The sequence below is a fragment of the Plectropomus leopardus genome, chromosome 2 (genome assembly GCF_008729295.1).
Source record: "Plectropomus leopardus isolate mb chromosome 2, YSFRI_Pleo_2.0, whole genome shotgun sequence".
NCBI classification, from domain to species: Eukaryota; Metazoa; Chordata; class Actinopteri; order Perciformes; family Serranidae; genus Plectropomus; species Plectropomus leopardus.
In genome coordinates, this window is record NC_056464.1 from 12394431 (window position 1) to 12408284 (window position 13854).

Below are 13854 nucleotides of genomic sequence, written 5' to 3' on the forward strand. Positions count from 1 at the left end.
GTGTGTGTGTGTGTGTGTGTGTGCGCGCGCGCGTGTGTGTATTTCAGTTATCTTTTTAAACTTTGTCTATAGCAACAAGAAGCATTAACAATAAAGCGCCAGCGAGAGGACCTCCTAGCTAGTCGTTTAAAAGATACAGAAATGGCCCCCAGAGCAGACACAGACTACTCTGTAATGTGTCTGGCGTGTAAGTATAGTACCCTATTTCTTATTTTAGTTATTGACAAGTTTTTATAAGGCATAATATTCCTGATCATCTGGTAGCAGTAATGCGCTTTCTGTGCCATTTTTCAACCGCTACAACACAAATGAAGAAGGATACCGGAGACGTCATTTCCTCCTGTTGGCGAAAGCTAAAGCTACGTTGGTGTCATCGCCTTATCGGTTTGGGGGTTTGACAACAGAAACAACAGCCTTATTTCGCGTCCAGCCACGAATACCTGTTTTCACTGGAGTGTCTGGAGAGGTATGTCTGTTCGACACGGGCTCTAGTTTTCACATGTGAGAGTTGTGTGGCCTCTGCTCTCGATAGTAACAAAACTATCCGTGCTAGCCGCTGCTAACGCTAGCCAGCTAAACATAGCTGTGGCCTACGTTAGCTAACGTTAGCCGTAGACACAACCAGCTGGAGCTGCTAGCTTTGAGTAGCTGTGTCAAGTTAGACTTCCTGGGCGGACAGTATTGATACACTGTGGTTAATAAATATCGTCAGTAACATATTGTGACATTCTCAAGTTTGAATTTGGTCTGCGCAGTTTGTTGGTAGTGGAGTATTAACAGCGAGATATCGAGCTAATGTATCGATCTGTTCGGTTAGCTAAAGATTTAACAGTAGCCTAGCTTGTCAAGTAGCGGATTAGCCTGAACTAAACCAGATTGCTTTAAAGCCGAGCAGCCTTATATTTAATAGGAAGGGACGCTGACATTATTTCAACACTGGTACAGCTCATGAACAGCTCGTAAGCGTTTGATTGGCAGCTGTTAGCCCCATGACACTGGGTCAGCAGACAGTGGTGCAGCTGGCTGACAGACAAGTTGTCTTGAGTTTAGTGGTTGAGATTAAAAGACAATTAAAGCTCCATTTATATCAAATTTCTGTAGCCAATACATGTAGCAGCACAGTCTGAAATACTAACACTTTATCAATTTATATTTTAAGCTATAATACGTTGTCATTATTACTGCGTCCAGTATGGCTAAAAATGAAATAATCTATTGGCAGAGGCATGACAAGTTTTCATAACTGCATTAATAACAATGCAATTCAAAGCAGTGTTGAAGATGAAGTATCTGAAAGCCACTCCTAAGTAAGAGTTTCTTACTAGAAAATGACTTATAAAATATTACTTGACTAACAGTGTAAAATGTTTACTGTACTCACAATTTTAAATATATGTAAATATTGAAAGTAAAAGTACAAGTGAATGTAAATGAAGAAGCTAGCGGTCAGAATTAGGTGATTATGAAGTTTATTACTTTGTAACAGCTACATACCTTTAAAAGTGGAGCCTACATTACACCTGAACAAAACAGTATTTTTCTTCTTAAGTTAAATGATTTAAAAGGGGAATTTCAGTTTTTCCTTCCCTCGCATGTCTTCATTTATCTGTCCATCTGTGCATCCTTTCCTCTCTCAGTTCTTCCTCCTTTCCTTCTCTATTTTGTAGTATGGAATAAAGATAAAAAGGGAAAATGTTGTGGAGTAAAAGTGTAAGTTTTATTTAGGTAATGTAATGGAATAAAAGTGAACGTTGACAGAATTACATAAACTCAGGTTAAGTACAGATACTCCCTCAAAATACTTAAGTAATGAGACAAAGTATTATTTCTATGTTGCATTACACTATTGGTCCAAAGTTTTTTTTTAATAAAAAAAACAAAGACTCAATATAAAACAAATGCAAGGTAAAATTGAATATAGCAGAGCAAAAGTTAAAGTGAAGTTAGAACTCTGTGAGGGGTAAAACCTGATAGTGCTACCTCGGTTTATCACCAACAAATTTCAAGAGACCAAATCAGGGTAAATTTAAGCATCTCCCTTTTGCATGTCCTTTTCACACTTTAGATGAACAACAACGGGAATAAGAGAGCTCCAACCACAGCCACTCAGCGACTTAAGCAGGATTACCTCAGGATAAAGAAAGACCCTGTGCCTTACATCTGTGCAGAACCTCTCCCCTCCAACATCCTAGAATGGTAAGGTCTCCATCCTGGCCAGGCCCTCAGCCAGCAATCATCATCACCAGGGCAATAAGTTACATGTCAGTGCTCTAATTTGGACTTTTTAAAGAATATATTACCAACAGAGATAAAACAATCACTAGTTCTGACACTTTGACGTTAAGCCACTTGGGTACTTTATCAACAGAAAATCTGTGAATCATCTGTATAATAAAAATCTGAATATTTATATGGTAATAAACCAATACAAATACAAATGTAAGACAGCAAAGAGTGCAATTCACCAAGAACTGTACTTTAACTATTAGACTTACTTTAACTGTAGAGGAACTACAGTGACCAGCGTCTTAACAGCTTTTCTGTGAGGGAAATAAAGTTTTAGCAGTTGTTTAAATCAGTGGTTTCCACGGGGGTCCCAAGATAATCCTTTGGGGTCACAGGAGAATTTATAGGATAACAAGGAAAAAAAACACATTTGTCCTACCAGAATAATGTGATTTTTTTCTGACTTTTATCTAATGTTTGTGTTTTTGTTTAAACACAGGATACTTGACCATTTTAGGCTGTTTTTTTCAAACAGTTGATATACACGAGTTACTGCAGGTTTTTGTTTTTATCTACCCATGTTTCCACATAACTGTCTCTATTGTGACCCGTGCCCCAAACATTTAACAGGTATATACAAAAATCATCTGTCAGTTGTTTGATGTAAACATCCAGAAATTCTGAGTAAATGGGGTGTTGTCTCTGTTGTCATCAGTGTTTAAATGGCTTTTTTTATTAATGGATTTTTTTCATTGCTGTGAGCACTAGAAATTGAATTCCACCCACTTCCATTGTAAGGGGGCTAAGGTACAATTAAAAAAAAAAAACAGTCTAAAAAATAAAACAGTGAGCTGAATGAAATAGAAAAAGAGTGGTCAATACACATTTGCTGCAAATAAATTTGCTTGTAATAAAGATAAGCAAGAGTTAAATATTAGCCAGGCAATGAACAGCCATATTTGAAGATTATATTCTTCAGAATAGTTCCCCAGTTTTTATTAAGAATATTACGTAACATCAAGCCATGCATGTTACAAAAGTCGTTATGTGTCTCTACTACCGGTCATCATTTGGCTCTCTTCCTGGTTTCCCTCATTTATGTGTTAGTCCACATGTGAATCATACTTACACAGCTATAACTTGTGATTTAATTGATAATAAATGCAAGTGTCTACTTGAACATACTCTTGAGTGTTCAAGGTATTACAGTACACCAAAGTCATGGCATCGTTTTCATGGCTGAAAATGTGACATAGTATCTTTTATGATATGGGTGTAAACAAACGTCATAGGCATCCTTTTTTGTACCACAATCTGTATTTTACTTCCCTGTTTGTTAAATTGTATTACATAATTTCTCTGGAATGAGTGCTTGTTCATGTTCATGTATTTACTCTCTGTGTGGTGTGAACAGGTGTTTGTTGCTAATGCGCTCTTATCATAGCCTTATCAGATTTCAGGAATAAGGAAGCAAATCAGCCATTGCTAGTGCACACTTTTACAATGTGTTCCATTTGTAGTCACATATATATAGTTTTATTTTGTTATTTATTAAAAGATGAGTCCCTTTGTAAAACAGATCAAACAGACAGCAATACTTTGATGTTTAAAATGAGCAAAGAGCAGCTCAGATTAACAGTTGAATCAATTACAATACAATATATATCTGTCTTGATTTGGCCAGATACATTACATGAATAAAATGGATAACAATAGCTTGTGAAGTGCATAGAAATAAACTTCTGTCTTTTTCTGTTTCATGTTTGTTGCGCAGAAATCTCAGTATTTTTTATCTTTATCCATGCATTACAGATAGACTGTAGAACAGACCTCTTGTGATCTAAAAACACATATCAAGGTCCAAGGGATGTTGCAGCTATATGATATGTATCTAAACCACCAAAATGCTCCTGTTTAAGTTAAAGGGAAAAGTAATAAGAAAGAATTAAGAGGAGACACAAGGAGGGTTTCCATTAACCCTCAAATTCTGCAAATTGAAATTGCGAATATAAAATATACACCTAATGAAAACACGTCAGTTTTGAAAAAACTTCAACGGAAACACTTCTATAAGTCACATGATGAAGGAACTGGCACCCTCAGGTATGATGCAGTAGGCGCTGAAGAGGTATTATTGCATTGCATAAGTCTTCAAAAGTTGAGTGGATCATCCAGAAGTTTTTCATCCACAATTTCCTCAGTGAAATCGTGGACGATCACCTCCCAGAAATCCCTCAGTGTTTTGAACATCCATTGCCATGCTGCAGGGAATGTTAACGCAAGAGGAGAAGTCTTAACATCGCGAGAAAAGTCCCATAACATTACTCAAAGGAAACAGTCATCTCGCAGTTGTGTTTTATCGACAGTTCAAAAATATTACTTAAGTTTTGAGCAAATCTGTAATGAAAACCCACCTACTGAAGTCAACCAGTAGAGTTCAATTCCACGCCATTGCTTGCACATTAATGATGGTCTGAAGGATGGATATTTAACCAAAAGTAATTTTATTTTTGTGAAAAAGTGGAAAATGTAGCAGTCACTAACAGAAATCCTTCCTGTCTTCTTTAGGCACTATGTTGTAAGAGGGCCTGAGAAAACACCATACGAAGGTAAAGGTGACTAGTTGCTTAATGCTGATCTCTGTGGTTTGTCAGTGATCTGTGTTCTGAGTCAGTGAGTCACAATTTGTCTCTGCTTCACATCATGTGTCATGTAATGCCTTTCCTGTTTTTCATAGGGGGGTATTATCACGGAAAACTCATATTTCCCCGGGAATTTCCTTTTAAACCACCAAGTATCTATATGATAACACCAAATGGGAGATTTAAATGTAACACAAGGTATTTATGTTGTTTATTTTTGACTATGTAAATAATAATTCAACAATTAAAGTGTTACGCAATTTTGTTCCATGTTTTAGAACTTGTTTGCCACTCTTCTTTTTAAGTTTTAATTTTACCTGTTTCCTCCACAGATTATGTTTGTCCATCACAGACTTCCATCCAGACACATGGAACCCTGCATGGTCCGTCTCCACCATCCTCACAGGTCTGCTCAGCTTCATGGTGGAGAAGGGCCCCACTCTCGGCAGCATTGAGACCTCGGACTACACAGTGAGTGCAAACAAATGACCATAAATGCAACACATACGATAAACCACCTGTAATGTCTCAAATATTTTATGTCCTTTTTTATGCCCCTGTGCTGGTTACAGCAGTGGCCAGAGCCATAATGTTTTTGGGTTGTCCACCCAATAAGTCTGTCCCATTCTCGTGAACACAATATCTCAAGAATACTATAAGGGAATGTCTTTAAATTTAGCACAAACGTCCACTTGGACTCGAGGATGAACTGAATAGAATTTGAGTGTTAAAATTCACCGTGACCTTGCGTCCATCTCATTCTTATGAATGCGATATCTCAAGAAGGCCTGGAGGAATTTTACTCAAATTTTGCACAATCAACCACTTGGATTCAAGAATAAACTGATTCAAATTTGGTTACTGAAGGATAAAGATCAAGCTCACTGTGACCTCAAAAAACATGTTTTTGGCCATAACTTAAGAATTCATATACTACATATAACAAAATTTCACACAACTGTCTAATGTAACTGTCTAATATAATTTAATGATTGAATTGAATTGATGAAACTAATTTTGGGTGTCTATCTTGAAACTGTGCTGATTGTATAGATCTTCTGTGCTGGTGGGTTGACGATGTGTACAAAGCATGTTTTCAGAAACATGGATGTAAACTGTAACTGCAACTTGACTGGCATACAACTGCAAGGTGGTAATTGTAGTTATTTTTATTTTTTTCCAGAAAAGACAGCTGTCGGCTCAAAGCCTGGCCTTCAACCTCAAGGATAAAGTGTTCTGTGAGCTCTTTCCTGATGTAGTCGATGTACGTATGGGGTGAACTTTTTGTCATTTTCTCTTCTCTTCTTTTTGTTGGCCTAATTATCTCCCATTTCTTCCCTTCCCTCCACCAGGAGATGAAACAGAAACAGAAGGCACAAGAGGAATTAAGCGCCCGCACTCAGCCCCTCCCCTTACCTGATGTGGTGCCTGACGGTGACCCTCAGCACGCCCACTACGGCCTCCCCGCCCTCAACGGTGGTCCCGTCCCCCTCGGGGGTGCCAATCCCGCCCCTGGTCTGCAGCAGGCCAATCGCAACCATGGACTTTTAGGTGGCGCTCTTGCTAACCTGTTTGTGATCGTAGGATTTGCGGCGTTCGCCTACACAGTCAAGTACGTGCTGAGGAGCATAGCCCAGGAGTGAGAGGAGCCGGTGTTGTGGGGCAGCGCTCCCCCCTGCAGGTGAGCCAGCTAGTGGACTCCACATTCTACAAACACACTACGTGGGGGAGGGATGTTCAGTCCTGGGTTAAACCCCTCCACGACCACCACAACCACCACCACCACCATGGACTTAGGAAGAAGGAAACTCAAAGCCGACCGACACAGGAAGGATTGAGAGGAGGAGGAGGAGGAGGTGGAGGAGTGGATGGGAGTGGCAGTTGGGCCGGGGGATTGGAGGGGCTTATTAAAACGATTGTGATCCACTCTGTACTTAAGTGGTTTATGTCAGCAGTTAGGAAACAAACTTGGCTCATGGGTTGTGGAAGAGTGCAGAACTGAGGATGTAGTTTGTTGCACTGCCCAGGAGGCAGGTCACAACAACAGAGAGATGCTAAAATGCACCATTGTTGTCCTGCGTCATGAACATTACAGATAAAAGCCCGTTTAAATAATGAAGTGGGTAACTCTCAGAGCGGGCCCCCCCCCCTTCATGCAACTTTGACAAGAATCATTTCCACTGAAGTGTTTCTTGGTTATTTATATTCATACAGCTGATACAGCGCCAAATGTTTCCAACGTCATGAGAAAAGAAGTGCCACAAGTAAAAGTTATGTGGCATTTTCAGTGTAAGTTGCCCATGTTATTATTTGCATTGGTGTTGGCTTTCCGTATCATGCCTTTTTGTAGAATAGCAGCAAGGTATCAGATTTCAGAGTCCTTAAGCTTCAGTTCAAAAAACCGGTTTGTCTACCTGCAGTTCCACTACGTCAGAGCTGTAAATGTTGGTGAAATGGAAATACAAGAGAATTTTTTTATCTGTTAAGGATGCCTCGCTCAACAGATAACAGCACACATAATCTTAAATCATACAGACACAGCTGATGTGCTCTGAATTTTACACACATAACTGAAGTATCACATCCCAATCAGTAACATTATCCTTGTCCTTAACTGCCCCTGTTAGTGACTGACATGCCAATAATCGTTGAGTATGTCTGCATATTTTAAGCACTGATGGAACCTCATAGGAACTGCCTCGTGTTCATGTTGACCAACAGGGAAGGGAAGATTAATGATCTGAGAAAGGTCAGTAATGTTCTTATCAGTCAGTGACACACAGTGTACACTTGTTAAACTACACAAGAATAAAAAGCAAAAAAAAAAAGTCCCAAAAAACTGTACGCAACAATGTGACACATACAAGTAGAACTGCATACACTTGTAAGTACCTCTGTATCTCATCAGTAGGTTGTGTTTTCTGCATCAAAGCTCATATCTGATTACAGATGAAGCAAGTAGTGCAGAAAGTGGTCGTAGTGGTCAACAGTATTGACAAGTCAATTTATATCTGTATTTCTCCTTATATAAAGATAAAAAGCGTAAAACTTGGCGTGTCAGTTGGTGAAAAGAGCTGCTGATCTTTGTTCAGGGTCTGATGTGAGTCCAGACGTTCTTTCCTGTCAACCCATGAGCCAAGCAGTGAACAGTGAACCCAGTGTCTGCACAGAAATAAATAGAGACCAGTACCTTTATCAATTGGCTTAGCTGACCAGTATAGCACCACTCTATATAGGTCCAAGTAAAGAGACACATGAAGAGAACCAACATTTTGTTTCTGTATATTATTTTCTTTTTTATATTTTATTTTTCTTTGTGTTTTTGTTCTCTTTATTTATAGAAATGGCCTCAGCTTGTTTGCCAAGAACGTGTTTAGTGTTTGCAAAGCAGGGCAATGCGAGGCAACACACACAGACAGGCCATGGCCCAGGCTCACATAATTGCTGATAATTTACTGTTGTGCATTGCATTTAGTAAAGATGGTTCTACTGTGTATCTAATGTTTCAACAGCAAAACGATCTGAAAGCAGATTCGCCTTTCTATTGCTCTTTTCTTGGCACCATCTTTAAAAAAAAACAAAAACAAACTGATCATGATGATGATGATGGTGATGATGGGAGTGCGTTTGTGTGATTATACAGTAAATGCCCAAATTTCCATGCTTCAGTTAATCTTGTGTGACATTGTATGTTTTCATAGTAAATGCAAATAAATTACCCTGCTTGGCAGGGCATTTTAGAAAACCTTTCTCTGAACTGCTTTTATGAGACAAGTCACACTGGAGAATGACCATAAACTTTCAGGGAGGTATTGTATAACGAGGTTAAATTTTTAATCTGCTCAAATAAAAATGTCATTTTTATCAAAACAGTATTGCTCATAGAGGCTATGATCCTTTGATAAGATAAGATTGGTTCAGGAGGTTGTGCGCATGTGTGTGAGCAAGTGAATTCCAGGGAAGGCTCTTTTCTTGTAGGCTTTCCATGGAGCACGCACATGACAAGAGCCGTCACGTTCGCAGGGACTTATTTAAGAGCACAGGAGCCGAGCAAAGAATCACAACAAACCTCACTCAGCCCAGCAGACACTTCACCTTCAGTAGTAAAGAAGTCGATCCTACTAATCCTGAAAGTAAGTATTGTTCTCAAACGACTGCTCGACGCTTTTGTGTCGCACTAATCTTTGATAAAGTATTGTCATTTTTCTGATACTGGATATTCGGTATGACATTTTAACTGATTTCTTTTTTAATGTGCTGCAGGTTTTTTGAAGAGATTTCTACACTCCTAGTTTTTGCTCCATCCTCCACCTTCTCACCCAACATGTTCATAAGCGAAGAGCTCGAGTGTGTCGTTTGTTGCTATGAGTTCTCACGCACCAACCGGGTCCCTCGAGTCCTTCACTGCGGCCACACCTTCTGCACCCCCTGCCTGGAGAAAATGTCCAAACGGGAGGGGGTGATCCGCAGCGTCCCCTGCCCTTTATGCCGCTGGATTACTTGCACCCAAGCCAGCCTGGTCCTGCCCGCCGCCCTGTGGGTCAACACGGAAATCTGGGACCAGATCACGCAGCAGCAAAAGGGAAAGAAGCAAGCAGCAGTGGAGGATTTAAACAACACAACGACCAAACTCATCAAGCCAACACTGTAAGTGCATCCTCAATTTTTATTCTAATAGATTCTAGTTTTGCATGAGCAACTTGTGGCTGTAGTGGAATTTAATGCAAGCCTGAAATGTAAACTCTCTGTCTCTCTGCATGCATAGTTCAAGACACCCTGCTTTTATGTCAACACTCCAAAAATGGTTCAGCTGTGTGATGCTGAAAGGACATGAGATGAATGGCTGCTGACAGTTTACCAGCAGAAGAAATGACAGAGGCAACTCCCTTTCTAATCAAGTTTAACTTGACAGACTTGAGAAATGGCAGCTACAGAGCAGGACTCCATGCAGACACAGGATCTCAGGTGGGCCTGCATCTCGCACACTGTTTGTGTCTTGTGAGGAATGCCTTTTTCTTCATATGCTGAGCACAAAAATGGATTTAAAGGGACTGCACTGACTAGGAGTTAACAAGCTGTGAACTGTGAATTTTTTGTAAAATATGTATATATGCTTTTTTTGGGTGAAATCTCATCAGTATTCAGGCAATCTAATTTTAATACCCAGTTTAAGTATGTCATTCTAATTTAAAGCGCACAATGCAGTGGTAACAGAGGATGTTGTTTTGTTGTACTTTATAATGTGTTGTAAATATTCAAATTTTTATAAAAAATATATTTATTTTTTCTCACTTTTTTGTCACTTTCCACACCTGCATTTTGGTTCATCTGTAAGAAAATCAGATTAGATGTTGATCTGTATTTTCTCACGGCAAATATCACTGACATGAATGATTCTTATCCATAAGGTCCCTTTAAATTCTTTGCACAATTTACTCAGATTTATTTGTTTAACATGAATTAATCCATAAGTATTGACTGTTTACACGACTCAGGCATTTGTGCATATTTCCATGTCAAGTCAGTACACAAACATTTTCTGTGAACAAAGTGTTTGGAACATAAAGAATAATGTTTTAGTAACCAAAGAGGGGCAGAGTTTTAATAAAGTTGTTCAAACGTATTTCCGTTACGTATTTCCGTAACGTAATTCCTGTCAAGTGTTTATTTCACTTGGCTGAAGTAGTTTTTTCTCCTTCTGCAGCTGTGCAAAAAGGTTTTCGTTCTCAGTCTTTACTAATGTCGATGAGTGCATACTGTTCAGTGTGACTGGCATCACTTTGTTTTGAGACTCTGGATTCGGTTAAAAGGTGATTAAGCTTTTATTACTTCAAAGAACTATGACCCATAATAAAAATGTTCCCTCATAAGCTATTCTCTGGAAAGATGTAAAAAGTCCTGACTAAGCTGATATCTAACTTTGTCTGTGCTCATGCCAGCCACCATACAAACAGCAGAGGTCAGGTAGAGTGACATGATTCAAAGATCATACAGCACAAACATGCTCCTTTTCTCTGCAGTATCTATCTATAAAAGCAAATATTCTGTGCGTAAATGTGACTTTATTCATCATTAAATTAAATCTGAAAGCTCCACCTTAAACAGATGTTAAGTAGGCCAATTGTAAGTATACTGTATTTTGTTGATAATCCCTGTTTTTCACTCTGTTTCATATTTGCATGCAGGACTTCTAGTGTGTCGTATGAAGAGTTTTACCATTAATAGTTTAAAGTTTGACTTCAAATAAAAAGTTTTTAGTTGGCCTATTTCCTTCACCATTGCTAACATCAACATTCACAGTTAGAAAAAGGGTGTAAGCTAAAGCAATAAAGCGTTTGAGCGGGGTTGCCATATCATAAAGTGTGCACTTGTTACAGACTTGTTTACCAAAGATTATGTACCATATTCTAAATGGTTATAATTTTTTGAGTAAATCTGAGAATGCAGCCTAGTAAGTAACCTAACACGTTGCTGTCAGGTAAATGTAAAAATAGACCAACGTTTTTCCTCTGAAGTAGAAGTACAACAGTAAGTCGTATACCACTGAGTTGCATTTTCTTTCCAGCTACATTATTTGGGGGCACAACGAGTAAGTGCAGCACCCTAATTTAACATTTATCATATCTAAACATCATACTAAAGGTATAGCTGCTTGGTGCCTCGGTGTATTGCTAAGGACCCAAAGAAGTGCATTGTGGACTGGAAAGTTGTTTGTAGAGACATTTCTCAAGAAAGTAGCAGAAATAACATAGACCAAGCAATTCGCAGGGAGTAATGCACTAGAGCCTTTGCTGCATGTCTTCCCCTCTCTTGCCCCCTTTCACTGTAACAATCTCCTGTCCTATCTAATAAAGGCAAAAATACCAAAAAATAATCAGAATAAAACAAACTCATGATGTAGCATCTCATGATATTGCAAAAAGAACCCTCATTAAGTAGTATGCTATGAAAATCAGGAAAGAAGTCATACTATAGCAAATCAAGATTTTTTTTGCGGTTTTACATATTATACAACATACAACATACAGTATATACATATACATACATATACATATACAACATATTATACTATAACATTTTTGTGCCAATTTGGGCAACACACTGTACCATGAGGTGTTCATGCCATTTTGGGCGACATACTCCATTATGACGTTTTAATGCCATTTTGGACGACATACTATACGATAACATTTTTATGCCAATTCGGGCAACACACTATACTATGACATTTTTGACATCACCATATCAATCATCATCACCGATCACCATAATATGGCATGATGAAAAAATGACTAAAAAGGCAAGGCTATAGTAAGGCTAAAAATGTTGAAATATGACATCTCCTAAAAACAGGTGAAAACACTTACAAACAGCACAAAATGCCGTGCCGAGACACGCTATAGCATAGAATGTTGCTAAAATGGCCCATAAAAAAACCCATAATATAGCATGTTGAAAAAATGCCAGAGAAGGCAAGGCTAAAGTGAGGCTGAAATTGTCAAAATATGACATGTCCCAAAAAGCTTAAAACACTTCAAAACACCACAAAAAGAGGGGTTAAATATGCCATGGCATACAATGTTGCAAAAATGGCCAAAAACATCAAAATTTTGCATGATGAAAAAATGACCAAAAATCCAAGACTATAGTAAGGCGAAAATGTCAAAATTTGACATGTCCCAAAAACATCTGAAAAAAACTAGAAACAGCTTAGGATAGACTGTCAAGACACACCATGGCATAGAAAATTGCAAAAAGGGGCAAAAAACATCAACATTTTGCATGATGAAAAAATGACCAAAAATCCAAGACTATAGTAAGTCGAAAATTGTCAAAATTTGACATGGCCCGAAACCAGTTGAAAAACAGCTGGAAACAGCTTAGGATATCCTGCCAAGACACACCATATCATAGAAAGTTGCAAAAAAGGGTAAAAACATCAAAATTGTGCATGTTAAAAAAATGACCAAACATCCAACACGATAGAAAGGCAAAAATGTCAAAATATCGCATGGCCACAAAAACATCTAAAAAAAGCTGGAAAGGCTTTGAATAGCCCGCCAAGTCATGCCATATTAGAGAAAGTTGCAAAAAGGGACAAAAACATCAAAATTTTGCATGTCGAAAAAAATGACCAAAAATCAAAGATTATAGTAAGGCAAAAATGATAAAATTTGACATGTCCCAAACACATCTGAAAAAAGCTGGACACTGCTTAGAATAGCCTGCCAAAACACACCATAGCATAGAACATTGCAAAAATGGGCAAAAACATCAAAATTTTGCATGATGAAAAAATGACCAAAAATCCAAGACTATAGTAATGTCAAAATATGACATGACATAAAACCAGTTGAAAACAGCTGGACACCGCTTAAAATAGCCTGCCAAGAAACACCATAGTAAAGAAAGTTGCAAAAAGGCGCATAAACATCAAAATTTTGCATGTTGAAAAAATGACCAAAAATCCAAGAATATAGTAAGGCAAAAATGTCAAACTTTTACATGTCCTAAACACATCTGAAAACAACTGGAAACTGCTTAAAATAGCCTTCCACGACACACCATAGCACAGAAAATATCAAAAAGGGGCATAAACATCAACATTTTGCATGTTGAAAAAATGACCAAAAAACCAAGACTATAGTAAGGCAATAATGTCAAAATATGACATGTCTCAGAAACATCTGAAAACAGCTGGAAACCGCTTAGAATAGACTGTGAATACATGCCATAGCACAGAAAGTTGCAAGAAGGGGCAAAAACATCAAAATTTTGCATGTTGAAAAAATGACGAAAAATCCAAGACTATAGTAAGGCAAAAATGTCAAAATATGACATGTCCCAGAAATGTCTGAAAAAAGCTGGAAACTGCTTAGAATAGACCGTAAATACATGCCATAACATAGAAAGTTGCAAAAAGGAGCAAAAACATCAAGATTTTGCATGTTGAAAAAATGACCAAAAATCCAAGACTATAGTAAGG

General features: G+C 38.2%; 1 protein-coding gene across 1 annotated transcript; it reads left to right on the plus strand.

Annotated features, from left to right (window-relative positions):
• Nucleotides 1-327: 327 nt before the first annotated feature.
• Nucleotides 328-8613, plus strand: ube2j2 (ubiquitin-conjugating enzyme E2, J2 (UBC6 homolog, yeast)). The gene is made up of 7 exons (XM_042501205.1): nucleotides 328-466; nucleotides 2066-2196; nucleotides 4795-4835; nucleotides 4964-5066; nucleotides 5201-5339; nucleotides 6052-6132; nucleotides 6221-8613. The coding sequence occupies exons 2-7, from the start codon at nucleotides 2066-2068 to the stop codon at nucleotides 6509-6511; spliced, it is 786 nt and encodes a 261-aa protein (XP_042357139.1). The 5' UTR covers nucleotides 328-466; the 3' UTR covers nucleotides 6512-8613.
• Nucleotides 8614-13854: the final 5241 nt, after the last annotated feature.

Bases quoted from the DNA above. Each gene is read 5' to 3' on its own strand.
- ube2j2 (XM_042501205.1), top strand. From the start codon at position 2,066: ATGAACAACAACGGGAATAAGAGAGCTCCAACCACAGCCACTCAGCGA. The intron at 5,067-5,200 runs GTATTTATGTTG...TTTCCTCCACAG, and splicing joins AGATTTAAATGTAACACAAG to ATTATGTTTGTCCATCACAG. The intron at 6,133-6,220 runs GTACGTATGGGG...TCCCTCCACCAG, and splicing joins TCTTTCCTGATGTAGTCGAT to GAGATGAAACAGAAACAGAA.